The sequence below is a fragment of the Ochotona princeps genome, chromosome 14, assembly GCF_030435755.1.
Source record: "Ochotona princeps isolate mOchPri1 chromosome 14, mOchPri1.hap1, whole genome shotgun sequence".
Taxonomy (NCBI): Eukaryota; Metazoa; Chordata; class Mammalia; order Lagomorpha; family Ochotonidae; genus Ochotona; species Ochotona princeps.
Window position 1 is genome coordinate 55737709 of NC_080845.1, and position 14159 is coordinate 55751867.

General features: G+C 53.9%; 1 protein-coding gene across 6 annotated transcripts in view; it reads left to right on the plus strand.

The window, feature by feature from the left end:
* The window catches only part of AGTPBP1 (ATP/GTP binding carboxypeptidase 1), a 180809-nt gene that overhangs the window by 52507 nt on the left and 114143 nt on the right, over nt 1–14159 (plus strand). For 4 of the 6 annotated variants that reach the window (XM_058672392.1, XM_058672394.1, XM_058672396.1 and 1 more), the window contains exons 3-4: nt 7419–7546; nt 12721–12788. In XM_058672392.1, the coding sequence (XP_058528375.1) occupies nt 7419–7546; nt 12721–12788 (196 nt within the window). The remainder of the gene's footprint in view (nt 1–7418; nt 7547–12720; nt 12789–14159) is intronic. The other 2 variants (XM_058672393.1, XM_058672395.1) reach the window with 1 other exon arrangement.

Below are 14159 nucleotides of genomic sequence, written 5' to 3' on the forward strand. Positions count from 1 at the left end.
CCCGGCAAATCGGAAAGCTGCCCGAGAGCCTCGCACCCCATGTACCTGCACAGGTGGTGGAAAGCTTGGCTGTGTTAGGCTGGAATCGTGGCAGGGACCCTCGCACCCGGGCCGCATGGCGGCCCGGGGCCAAGCTGCTTGGGCCCCCGCCTGGATCGTGCTAGCTAGCTCCTCCCACACTCCAGCCCCTGGCATGGCGGCTCAGAGGCGTTCCCAACCCGCTTCTCAGGGTCCTGGGACAACCTTCCCGCCCAGAAGGAGGCCATCAGACCAGGACCCCGGCAAATCGGAAAGCTGCCCGAGAGCCTCGCACCCCATGTACCTGCACAGGTGGTGGAAAGCTTGGCTGTGTTAGGCTGGAATCGTGGCAGGGACCCTCGCACCCGGGCCGCATGGCGGCCCGGGGCCAAGCTGCTTGGGCCCCCGCCTGGATCGTGCTAGCTAGCTCCTCCCACACTCCAGCCCCTGGCATGGCGGCTCAGAGGCGTTCCCAACCCGCTTCTCAGGGTCCTGGGACAACCTTCCCGCCCAGAAGGAGGCCATCAGACCAGGACCCCGGCAAATCGGAAAGCTGCCCGAGAGCCTCGCACCCCATGTACCTGCACAGGTGGTGGAAAGCTTGGCTGTGTTAGGCTGGAATCGTGGCAGGGACCCTCGCACCCGGGCCGCATGGCGGCCCGGGGCCAAGCTGCTTGGGCCCCCGCCTGGATCGTGCTAGCTAGCTCCTCCCACACTCCAGCCCCTGGCATGGCGGCTCAGAGGCGTTCCCAACCCGCTTCTCAGGGTCCTGGGACAACCTTCCCGCCCAGAAGGAGGCCATCAGACCAGGACCCCGGCAAATCGGAAAGCTGCCCGAGAGCCTCGCACCCCATGTACCTGCACAGGTGGTGGAAAGCTTGGCTGTGTTAGGCTGGAATCGTGGCAGGGACCCTCGCACCCGGGCCGCATGGCGGCACGGGGCCAAGCAGCTTGGGCCCCCGCCTGGATCGTGCTAGCTAGCTCCTCCCACACTCCAGCCCCCGGCATGGCGGCTCAGAGGCGTTCCCAACCCGCTTCTCAGGGTCCTGGGACAACCTTCCCGCCCAGAAGGAGGCCATCAGACCAGGACCCCGGCAAATCGGAAAGCTGCCCGAGAGCCTCGCACCCCATGTACCTGCACAGGTGGTGGAAAGCTTGGCTGTGTTAGGCTGGAATCGTGGCAGGGACCCTCGCACCCGGGCCGCATGGCGGCCCGGGGCCAAGCAGCTTGGGCCCCCGCCTGGATCGTGCTAGCTAGCTCCTCCCACACTCCAGCCCCCGGCATGGCGGCTCAGAGGCGTTCCCAACCCGCTTCTCAGGGTCCTGGGACAACCTTCCCGCCCAGAAGGAGGCCATCAGACCAGGACCCCGGCAAATCGGAAAGCTGCCCGAGAGCCTCGCACCCCATGTACCTGCACAGGTGGTGGAAAGCTTGGCTGTGTTAGGCTGGAATCGTGGCAGGGACCCTCGCACCCGGGCCGCATGGCGGCCCGGGGCCAAGCTGCTTGGGCCCCCGCCTGGATCGTGCTAGCTAGCTCCTCCCACACTCCAGCCCCTGGCATGGCGGCTCAGAGGCGTTCCCAACCCGCTTCTCAGGGTCCTGGGACAACCTTCCCGCCCAGAAGGAGGCCATCAGACCAGGACCCCGGCAAATCGGAAAGCTGCCCGAGAGCCTCGCACCCCATGTACCTGCACAGGTGGTGGAAAGCTTGGCTGTGTTAGGCTGGAATCGTGGCAGGGACCCTCGCACCCGGGCCGCATGGCGGCACGGGGCCAAGCAGCTTGGGCCCCCGCCTGGATCGTGCTAGCTAGCTCCTCCCACACTCCAGCCCCCGGCATGGCGGCTCAGAGGCGTTCCCAACCCGCTTCTCAGGGTCCTGGGACAACCTTCCCGCCCAGAAGGAGGCCATCAGACCAGGACCCCGGCAAATCGGAAAGCTGCCCGAGAGCCTCGCACCCCATGTACCTGCACAGGTGGTGGAAAGCTTGGCTGTGTTAGGCTGGAATCGTGGCAGGGACCCTCGCACCCGGGCCGCATGGCGGCACGGGGCCAAGCAGCTTGGGCCCCCGCCTGGATCGTGCTAGCTAGCTCCTCCCACACTCCAGCCCCTGGCATGGCGGCTCAGAGGCGTTCCCAACCCGCTTCTCAGGGTCCTGGGACAACCTTCCCGCCCAGAAGGAGGCCATCAGACCAGGACCCCGGCAAATCGGAAAGCTGCCCGAGAGCCTCGCACCCCATGTACCTGCACAGGTGGTGGAAAGCTTGGCTGTGTTAGGCTGGAATCGTGGCAGGGACCCTCGCACCCGGGCCGCATGGCGGCCCGGGGCCAAGCAGCTTGGGCCCCCGCCTGGATCGTGCTAGCTAGCTCCTCCCACACTCCAGCCCCCGGCATGGCGGCTCAGAGGCGTTCCCAACCCGCTTCTCAGGGTCCTGGGACAACCTTCCCGCCCAGAAGGAGGCCATCAGACCAGGACCCCGGCAAATCGGAAAGCTGCCCGAGAGCCTCGCACCCCATGTACCTGCACAGGTGGTGGAAAGCTTGGCTGTGTTAGGCTGGAATCGTGGCAGGGACCCTCGCACCCGGGCCGCATGGCGGCCCGGGGCCAAGCTGCTTGGGCCCCCGCCTGGATCGTGCTAGCTAGCTCCTCCCACACTCCAGCCCCTGGCATGGCGGCTCAGAGGCGTTCCCAACCCGCTTCTCAGGGTCCTGGGACAACCTTCCCGCCCAGAAGGAGGCCATCAGACCAGGACCCCGGCAAATCGGAAAGCTGCCCGAGAGCCTCGCACCCCATGTACCTGCACAGGTGGTGGAAAGCTTGGCTGTGTTAGGCTGGAATCGTGGCAGGGACCCTCGCACCCGGGCCGCATGGCGGCCCGGGGCCAAGCTGCTTGGGCCCCCGCCTGGATCGTGCTAGCTAGCTCCTCCCACACTCCAGCCCCTGGCATGGCGGCTCAGAGGCGTTCCCAACCCGCTTCTCAGGGTCCTGGGACAACCTTCCCGCCCAGAAGGAGGCCATCAGACCAGGACCCCGGCAAATCGGAAAGCTGCCCGAGAGCCTCGCACCCCATGTACCTGCACAGGTGGTGGAAAGCTTGGCTGTGTTAGGCTGGAATCGTGGCAGGGACCCTCGCACCCGGGCCGCATGGCGGCACGGGGCCAAGCAGCTTGGGCCCCCGCCTGGATCGTGCTAGCTAGCTCCTCCCACACTCCAGCCCCCGGCATGGCGGCTCAGAGGCGTTCCCAACCCGCTTCTCAGGGTCCTGGGACAACCTTCCCGCCCAGAAGGAGGCCATCAGACCAGGACCCCGGCAAATCGGAAAGCTGCCCGAGAGCCTCGCACCCCATGTACCTGCACAGGTGGTGGAAAGCTTGGCTGTGTTAGGCTGGAATCGTGGCAGGGACCCTCGCACCCGGGCCGCATGGCGGCACGGGGCCAAGCAGCTTGGGCCCCCGCCTGGATCGTGCTAGCTAGCTCCTCCCACACTCCAGCCCCCGGCATGGCGGCTCAGAGGCGTTCCCAACCCGCTTCTCAGGGTCCTGGGACAACCTTCCCGCCCAGAAGGAGGCCATCAGACCAGGACCCCGGCAAATCGGAAAGCTGCCCGAGAGCCTCGCACCCCATGTACCTGCACAGGTGGTGGAAAGCTTGGCTGTGTTAGGCTGGAATCGTGGCAGGGACCCTCGCACCCGGGCCGCATGGCGGCACGGGGCCAAGCTGCTTGGGCCCCCGCCTGGATCGTGCTAGCTAGCTCCTCCCACACTCCAGCCCCTGGCATGGCGGCTCAGAGGCGTTCCCAACCCGCTTCTCAGGGTCCTGGGACAACCTTCCCGCCCAGAAGGAGGCCATCAGACCAGGACCCCGGCAAATCGGAAAGCTGCCCGAGAGCCTCGCACCCCATGTACCTGCACAGGTGGTGGAAAGCTTGGCTGTGTTAGGCTGGAATCGTGGCAGGGACCCTCGCACCCGGGCCGCATGGCGGCACGGGGCCAAGCAGCTTGGGCCCCCGCCTGGATCGTGCTAGCTAGCTCCTCCCACACTCCAGCCCCTGGCATGGCGGCTCAGAGGCGTTCCCAACCCGCTTCTCAGGGTCCTGGGACAACCTTCCCGCCCAGAAGGAGGCCATCAGACCAGGACCCCGGCAAATCGGAAAGCTGCCCGAGAGCCTCGCACCCCATGTACCTGCACAGGTGGTGGAAAGCTTGGCTGTGTTAGGCTGGAATCGTGGCAGGGACCCTCGCACCCGGGCCGCATGGCGGCACGGGGCCAAGCAGCTTGGGCCCCCGCCTGGATCGTGCTAGCTAGCTCCTCCCACACTCCAGCCCCTGGCATGGCGGCTCAGAGGCGTTCCCAACCCGCTTCTCAGGGTCCTGGGACAACCTTCCCGCCCAGAAGGAGGCCATCAGACCAGGACCCCGGCAAATCGGAAAGCTGCCCGAGAGCCTCGCACCCCATGTACCTGCACAGGTGGTGGAAAGCTTGGCTGTGTTAGGCTGGAATCGTGGCAGGGACCCTCGCACCCGGGCCGCATGGCGGCCCGGGGCCAAGCTGCTTGGGCCCCCGCCTGGATCGTGCTAGCTAGCTCCTCCCACACTCCAGCCCCTGGCATGGCGGCTCAGAGGCGTTCCCAACCCGCTTCTCAGGGTCCTGGGACAACCTTCCCGCCCAGAAGGAGGCCATCAGACCAGGACCCCGGCAAATCGGAAAGCTGCCCGAGAGCCTCGCACCCCATGTACCTGCACAGGTGGTGGAAAGCTTGGCTGTGTTAGGCTGGAATCGTGGCAGGGACCCTCGCACCCGGGCCGCATGGCGGCCCGGGGCCAAGCTGCTTGGGCCCCCGCCTGGATCGTGCTAGCTAGCTCCTCCCACACTCCAGCCCCTGGCATGGCGGCTCAGAGGCGTTCCCAACCCGCTTCTCAGGGTCCTGGGACAACCTTCCCGCCCAGAAGGAGGCCATCAGACCAGGACCCCGGCAAATCGGAAAGCTGCCCGAGAGCCTCGCACCCCATGTACCTGCACAGGTGGTGGAAAGCTTGGCTGTGTTAGGCTGGAATCGTGGCAGGGACCCTCGCACCCGGGCCGCATGGCGGCCCGGGGCCAAGCAGCTTGGGCCCCCGCCTGGATCGTGCTAGCTAGCTCCTCCCACACTCCAGCCCCCGGCATGGCGGCTCAGAGGCGTTCCCAACCCGCTTCTCAGGGTCCTGGGACAACCTTCCCGCCCAGAAGGAGGCCATCAGACCAGGACCCCGGCAAATCGGAAAGCTGCCCGAGAGCCTCGCACCCCATGTACCTGCACAGGTGGTGGAAAGCTTGGCTGTGTTAGGCTGGAATCGTGGCAGGGACCCTCGCACCCGGGCCGCATGGCGGCACGGGGCCAAGCAGCTTGGGCCCCCGCCTGGATCGTGCTAGCTAGCTCCTCCCACACTCCAGCCCCCGGCATGGCGGCTCAGAGGCGTTCCCAACCCGCTTCTCAGGGTCCTGGGACAACCTTCCCGCCCAGAAGGAGGCCATCAGACCAGGACCCCGGCAAATCGGAAAGCTGCCCGAGAGCCTCGCACCCCATGTACCTGCACAGGTGGTGGAAAGCTTGGCTGTGTTAGGCTGGAATCGTGGCAGGGACCCTCGCACCCGGGCCGCATGGCGGCCCGGGGCCGAGCAGCTTGGGCCCCCGCCTGGATCGTGCTAGCTAGCTCCTCCCACACTCCAGCCCCCGGCATGGCGGCTCAGAGGCGTTCCCAACCCGCTTCTCAGGGTCCTGGGACAACCTTCCCGCCCAGAAGGAGGCCATCAGACCAGGACCCCGGCAAATCGGAAAGCTGCCCGAGAGCCTCGCACCCCATGTACCTGCACAGGTGGTGGAAAGCTTGGCTGTGTTAGGCTGGAATCGTGGCAGGGACCCTCGCACCCGGGCCGCATGGCGGCCCGGGGCCAAGCTGCTTGGGCCCCCGCCTGGATCGTGCTAGCTAGCTCCTCCCACACTCCAGCCCCTGGCATGGCGGCTCAGAGGCGTTCCCAACCCGCTTCTCAGGGTCCTGGGACAACCTTCCCGCCCAGAAGGAGGCCATCAGACCAGGACCCCGGCAAATCGGAAAGCTGCCCGAGAGCCTCGCACCCCATGTACCTGCACAGGTGGTGGAAAGCTTGGCTGTGTTAGGCTGGAATCGTGGCAGGGACCCTCGCACCCGGGCCGCATGGCGGCCCGGGGCCAAGCTGCTTGGGCCCCCGCCTGGATCGTGCTAGCTAGCTCCTCCCACACTCCAGCCCCTGGCATGGCGGCTCAGAGGCGTTCCCAACCCGCTTCTCAGGGTCCTGGGACAACCTTCCCGCCCAGAAGGAGGCCATCAGACCAGGACCCCGGCAAATCGGAAAGCTGCCCGAGAGCCTCGCACCCCATGTACCTGCACAGGTGGTGGAAAGCTTGGCTGTGTTAGGCTGGAATCGTGGCAGGGACCCTCGCACCCGGGCCGCATGGCGGCACGGGGCCAAGCAGCTTGGGCCCCCGCCTGGATCGTGCTAGCTAGCTCCTCCCACACTCCAGCCCCCGGCATGGCGGCTCAGAGGCGTTCCCAACCCGCTTCTCAGGGTCCTGGGACAACCTTCCCGCCCAGAAGGAGGCCATCAGACCAGGACCCCGGCAAATCGGAAAGCTGCCCGAGAGCCTCGCACCCCATGTACCTGCACAGGTGGTGGAAAGCTTGGCTGTGTTAGGCTGGAATCGTGGCAGGGACCCTCGCACCCGGGCCGCATGGCGGCCCGGGGCCAAGCTGCTTGGGCCCCCGCCTGGATCGTGCTAGCTAGCTCCTCCCACACTCCAGCCCCCGGCATGGCGGCTCAGAGGCGTTCCCAACCCGCTTCTCAGGGTCCTGGGACAACCTTCCTGCCCAGAAGGAGGCCATCAGACCAGGACCCCGGCAAATCGGAAAGCTGCCCGAGAGCCTCGCACCCCATGTACCTGCACAGGTGGTGGAAAGCTTGGCTGTGTTAGGCTGGAATCGTGGCAGGGACCCTCGCACCCGGGCCGCATGGCGGCCCGGGGCCAAGCTGCTTGGGCCCCCTGAAGAGTGTTCTTAAAAGTGAGAAAGCATCACTCTTCTCAGAAACTTCTGTCTCACTCGTAGAAGCCAAACTCCTTAAAATGAACTACAGGACTCTAAATGTCCTACTGTCTTCCTTTAGGAAGCAGGGGACTGAGTAAAGCAAACTAAACCAAATGAATGGCTTAGTTGAATCAGTAGAATTTTAACAATGTTAACAGTAAGGAAATGTTCTGTGTGTAAGTGCTTAATGTTTTAGGACAAGTACAGTTTTTTTAAACAGCGGTCTTATGGTACTTGATTTATGATTGGTGTAGAATGTATCCTGATGTAACATACTTTGTTCTTTATTATTATTTTTTTTAGCAGTGTGACCAATAATTCTCGGATTGTGGGACTCCTGGCTCAGTTGGAGAAGGTAAATGCTGAATCTGCAGACGCTGACGCTACCAGATATGTCACATCAAAGATTCTTCATCTCGTTCAAAGTCAAGGTAAGCTTTAGTCTCTGCTTTGTTTTTTGAGTGCTTAAAAGTAGAAGCTAGGGATGTTGAAACTTTTGGTGACTGTCTGATTTCCTGTAAGAGTTGAACTTTATTAAATTGGCTCAACAAGTAGAAAACTGAGAGGCTGTCGAGGACATGATCGTTGGTACCTTGTTTGTGATACCAGTTTTACTTCCGTATGGGTCTTGCTGTGAATTCCATCCAGTTTACTTGTAGTGGCAGGTGTCGCCATCCAGGTGGGGAGGAAATGAGTGCACCAGTGCACTGGAGTTAGGATGTATTGAACACGGTCCAGTGCTCCAGTGGGCACACCACACCATCTGAGGCTGACTGCTTACTGCAAGGTGGACTGGAAGGGTACATCTTGGTTAGGGTAGATTTTCTTGTGGTCCAGCAGCTTTTTGCGCTAGGTGACTTGCCCTTCTTGGCAGAGCACGGGAGTTTGTGTCATCCTTCGCCAGAGACTTTCCCTTGCCATCCTGGAGCCCAGGGCAGCCCTCGCACAGAATCTAGACAGAAAGCTATCAAGTGCCATGGAAGTGCTGGCTGTTGGCATACTCCCACTTTGAAAATCAGCTCCGTTCATGGTGGGTAGGTTCCTTAGGGAAGCTACTGAATCTCTGAGATTTAGCTGCACCTTCTCCAAGAGAGAGGTAGCATGTCATGGGACTGTGGTGACATTTACTTAAGAGCTGTCAAAAAGGAATATCAAAGTGCTCAGTAAATGTCATCCTGAATGCTGTTTTATGTTGCTCATAATACTATATTGATATCAAGTATTGACAAGGATACTCAAGAAATGCTGCATTTGCGCTGAGACATGTGAGAAAACCTAAATAAACATTGATAAATGAGGGCCCGGCGCAGTGGCCTAGCTGTTAAAATCCTCACCTTGAACGCATGGGGATTCCATATGGGCGCCAGTTCTAGTCTTGGCAGCTCCACTTTCCATCTAGCTCCCTTCCCTGCTTGTGGCCTGGGAAAGCAGTCGAGGACGGCCCAAAGTCTTGGGTTCCTGCACCCATGTGGGAGACCTGGAGAAAGTTCCTGGCTCCTGGCTTCGGATTGGTGCTGCACTGGCTGTTGCGCGCACTTGAGGAGTAAATCATCGGATGGAAGATCTTCCTCTCTGTCTCTCTTCCTCCTCTCTGTTTATCTGACTTTGCAATAAAAATAAGTAAATCTAAAAAAATTGATAAATTAAGAGCATGCAAGAGGTGAATATCCTTGCTAAAAAAAGGTTACTTCAGGAACACAGACATTTTAATATGAGCATAACATTATTTGGACAGATTAAATTGATATTAAGAATAAAAACCCTTTCTGTTTTATTCTGTTATTTTATTCTAAAATTTGTGCTTGATTTCTATGTTTTTCTCACTCTATTCTCACACACATGTGCCTGTTTAGGGGATGGGAGGGGAAAGCCAGCAGCTAGCTTAATATTTAACAGCAGTACTTTAATAACATTTCTGTTAAAATTCCAACCAAAATCCCAACAACATTCTTCTCAGAAATAGAAGATACAAAAGTTCATCTGAAAGCACAAGAGAACACAGATAGCCAAAGCTATCCTGAAGAATAAAAAGTCAAGCTGGAGGAATCACAATTCCAGACCTCAAGACATACTACAGAACAGTGGTCATGAAAACAGTCTGGTACTGGTACATAAACAGAGAAGATCAGTATAACAGAATAGAAACCCCAGAAGGGAGTCCACACATGTGCAGCCTACTAATCTTTGACAAGAAAGCTGAAAACAATCCAGGGGAAAAGCCTGGTCTATTCAAGAGATGCTGTTGGGAAAATTAGATAGCAGCTTGCAGAATTAAGAAGCAAGGCACCACCTGTCACCTTATACAAAAATCAGCTCTAAATGGATCAAGGACCAAAATCTGCACTCAGAAACCATCAAACTATTAAAGGAGAACAAGGAAGCACTCTCCAAGATATAGGAACAGGGAAAGACTTCTTAGAAAAGTTACCAAAAGCAGAGGAAGTCAAAGCCAAAACAAACAAGTCGGACTATATCAAACTAAAAAGCTTCTGTACAGCAAAGACAATCAAGAAAGTGAAGAAGCAACCAATGGAATGGGAGAAAATCTTTGCACACTACACGAGTGATGGGGCACTAATATCCAGGATTTACAAAGCGCTTCAGACATTCAGTGGTAGCAAAACAACCCTGTGAAGAAATGGGTAAAGGAAATGAGCAGACATTTTTTCAGAAGAACAGATTCAGATGGCTAATAGACATGAAAAGATGCTCAGGCTCCCTGGCTGTCAAGGAAGTACAAATGAAAGCACATTGTGGTTCACCTACCTCCAGTGAGATTGACTTACATTCAGAACTCTACTAACAACACCTGCTGGTGTGGATGTGGGGAGAAAGGCACCCTCCTTCACTGTTGGTGAGAGTGGAGGTCAGTACAACCACTGTGGAAGTCAGTATGGAGAGTACTTAGAGAACTGAAAGTTGACCTGCTGTATGACCCAGCTGTCCCACTTCTGGGTATATGCAAAGGAAATGAAATCTGCGTATGAGAAGGGGATCTGTAATCCTGTATTTACAGCAACACACTCCACAATAGCAAAGAAGTGGAAACAACCGAGATGTCCATCCAAAGAGGGGTGGATAAAGAAACTGTGGTACATCTACTCATGGAATACTACTCAGCCATTAAAAAGGAATTCTAGCATTTGCAACCAAATGTTCCCAGCTAGAGGCCTCCTGTGGTCAGTGAAATACGTCAGTCCCCAAAGGACAAATATCGTATATTTCTCTGACATAAGGCAGCCTTCTTGCAAATTGTATGATCAATAACCCTTTCTATACTTTTTTTTTTGCTGCTGCTGATGTATTTTGATGTTTTTGTTTTTATTTTCATTTCTTAACACACAGTTTTTTTTTATCTTGTTGAATTCTTTGCTAGCTTGTGGATTACTCAGTAACATCGTTTTACGAAAGAGGCTTTTTGTTTTTATTTCTCCAGTAACGTGTTGCTCATTCAGTGATGTGTTGTTTGACTCCATGCTGCTGTAAATTTTTTGTTTTAACTTCATTCCTGTTGTTGACTTTGTTTCGTGGCATCTCATTTAAGGGAATGTATAGTGTAGGTGTAATAGAGACTCTCATGTCTATATGTGAAGATAGAATGCAGTATGCATCTCTACTTCCAGATTAAAGATGGACTCCCAATGAAATTGTTGGATTTATCTTTACATTTAGGATGCTGGACTGTCTGACGTTGTCTGTAGCAGCAATGTCAGGATACACTTAATTAACAGACTGATGGACTTATGACTGCATATGAAGGACTGTGCTATTGTAAAAATATGGGCAAAATCAGTCAGAAGGTGTGAATTTGGGGAAGGGGTGGGAAAATCCCAGATGCTGTGGAATTGTATCGTAAAATTCAAAATTACAGAAATAATAATAAAAATATTAGAAAATTCCTTGTTTCTTCTTGTTGTAACTTCTGTATTATGTGAATGTGTTAAGAAACACGTTTTAGGGCCTGGCGACGTGGCCTAGTGGCTAAAGTCCTCACCTTGAACGTCCTGGGATACCATATGGGCGCCGGTTCTAATTCTGGCAGCTCCACTTCCCATCCAGCTCTCTGCTTGTGGCCTGGGAAAGCAGTCGAGGATAGCCCAAAGCCTTGGGACCCTGCACCCATGTGGGAGACCCAGAAGAGGTTCCTGGTTCCCGGCTTTGGATTGGCGCAGCACCGGCCGTTGCGGTCACTTGGGGAGTGAATCATCGGACGGAAGATCTTCCTCTCCGTCTCCTCCTCTCTGTATATCTGACTCCGTAATAAAAATAAGTAAATCTCTATCCCAAAATCTGCCAAGATCAACAAAATTATACTTCAACACAACAAATGGCTAAATACTAAAATGAAACAGACACGAGACAGCTGAATGGTACCCTATAGCCATTTTAAGGTATATAGCAGCCGGTCCGGTCCTGTATATAAACTAAAATTGAGATGTCAATGAGGTAATCATAGGTTGTGGTGAGGACTTGTTTTTTTTTTTTTTTAACATACTAGTTACTCAAAACCATGTCAATTCCATAATATTGCAAATTGCTGTTGATGTTATATTGGGACTCTTAATTGACTGCGATGATATTATACCAGCTCTGACTTCGGACCAGAAATGGTCTCCCCAAGAAACTGTTCAACCCATCTGGACAATAAGTAGCTGGACTCCATGCTTGGTATATGTTTGCAAGGAAAGAATCTTGTTTGAATTTGAACTGTAATGCTGCATCAAGGTGGAGGAATCCACCAGGGGAGGGGGAGGGGGATTCCCAGAGCCTATGAAACTGTCACATAATGCTAAATATTAATAAAAATATATAAAAAAATAAGTAAATCTCTAAAAAAAAGAAAAAAATCACATTTTAATTTACCTGTTGATTTTGTAGATTTTTGATCCATTGAAAAGAGTAATTTTTTCCCCAGAGCATTAAAGTATGTTTGAAATAATATAGGCAAAGTAGGTGGAATGTTGGCCTGTGATCAGTTTTTCTTTTGTTAATTAAAGAAGAATTAAAAAGAAGCTCTAGGAACCCTTAAATAATGGAAACAGATTTTCTTTCTTCTTTTTTTTTTTTTTTTTTTTTTTTGTGTGTGTGTGCTTCCCCACTCCCAATCCCAGTGTGAGGGAATGGATCATTTGTGTACTCTGGTCTCCGTTAGACTCTCCTTCCTCCTGGTGGTAAGTTTTGCTTGATTCTAGAATTCTTAAACAGTACTAACACTATCGGAACCTTTAACAACAGTGTTAAATTTTTGTTTTCCTTTATCTTGGTTCACTGTTTCTAGCTGTACTCATGAAGATGAAGAAAGGAGCTTACCATGATTTTTATCTCCCTTCCGGTTCTGACAGTTGTACTGTATCATCAGCTGTAAAATTCTAGATGGAGTCTTAGAGACTTGCCATTCCCTGATGGGGATGCCAGGAAAGTGAACTGCAAGGAAGGTCTTGTTAATTGAAATCTAGAGGTCCACAGAGCGTAGACTCAGCACCATCTGAAGAAGGAACATCTAGGAAAATGTAGACTTGCTGATTATGTCTTAGCTATGTATAACAAAATTGTGTATATTCTTTCTGGGTTGATGTTTGAGGACAAGTTGTTTTCTGTTTTTCAGAAAAAACGAGGAGAGAGATGACGGCCAAAGGCTCTACAGGAATGGAGGTTCTGCTAACCACCTTAGAGGTAAATCACTATGCACTTTAAATGTGAAACTGTTGATATGAAGCAATGCTAAAGGGGGAAATGACCTCATATATTTTTTGTGTGTGCACATACAAGAAATATAACATTTTTCTTTTTAAAGATTTATTTTATTTTCATCACAAAGTCATATATATAGAGAGGAGGAGAGACAGGGAGGAAGATCTTCCATCCAGTGATTCACTCCCCAAGTTAGTGCAATGGCCGGTGCTGTGCTTATCTAAAGTCAGGAGCCAGGAACTTTCTCCAGGTCTCCCACATGGGTGCAGGGTCCTAAGGCTTTGGGCTGTCCTCGACTGCTTTCCCAGGCCACAAGCAGGGAGCTGGATGGGAAGTGGAGCTGCCGGGTTTAGAACTGGAGCCCATATGGGATCCCAGTGCATTCAAGGCGAGGACTTTAGCCTCTAGGCCATTGCGCCGGGTCCTACAACATTTTTTCTTAGAGATAAAGCAAATGAATGAAAGTCTATGTTTTAAATTGTTATTTGGTGTAGTTCCCCATGAGTATGGTTAAATCGTAAAGTTTAATCTTAATGCCATTCCAGTTAGTAGAAGATAATAAGTGATAGATATTGGGAATGCTTATCAGTTGATATATATTCATGATTTATTTTACTAATATTAGTTGAGTGTGTTATATTTGATAATTGATAAGATTTATTTATGTATTTGAAAAAGTTAATAGAGTAAGGCAAGGAGAGGGTCAGAGAAAAATTTTCATCTGCTTGTTCATTTTGCAGATGGCTACAATAACCAGGGCTGAGCAGGGCTGAAACCAGGAGCCTGGAGCTTCTTTTAGGGCTTCCATATGGGTGGCAGGGTCCCCTCTGCTGCTTTCGTTAGGCCCATTAGCAGGCAGCTGGATTGCCATAAATGATCTGGCAGTTTAAAGCATTCATCTCTCTCTCTCTCTCTCTCTCTCTCTCTCTCTCTCTCTCTCTCTCTCTTATTTTTGGTCATGTTTACATAGTGGAGAAGGATGCTCACCCATGTGGCCACAGATAAGGGTGGGTAAAGTCAAGTAATGAGGGAAAGTGATTGAGACAGCTGTTTCCTTTTTCTCCCTTCTTGTGTCTGGAGGAAAGGAGGAGAAAATGGGAGAGGGCCGCTCTCAGAAGCCTAACTGCATCAGTGCCCGGGGATGTGGGATGGCCACTCAGTGTCATCCTGTGGTCCTCAGCGTGGAACATGTTCCAAGGGCACTGCACAAGTGGTTTGAGTAGTTCTGAGATGCTATTGATTACACTGTTCCAAGGTTGAGGAAATCCTGCCAAGGTCCCTTGACTGATATAGTCCACCTTGGAGTCTCCACTCATCTAGTTACTTGCTGTCAGCGTTTGGCTGGGAGAGTTG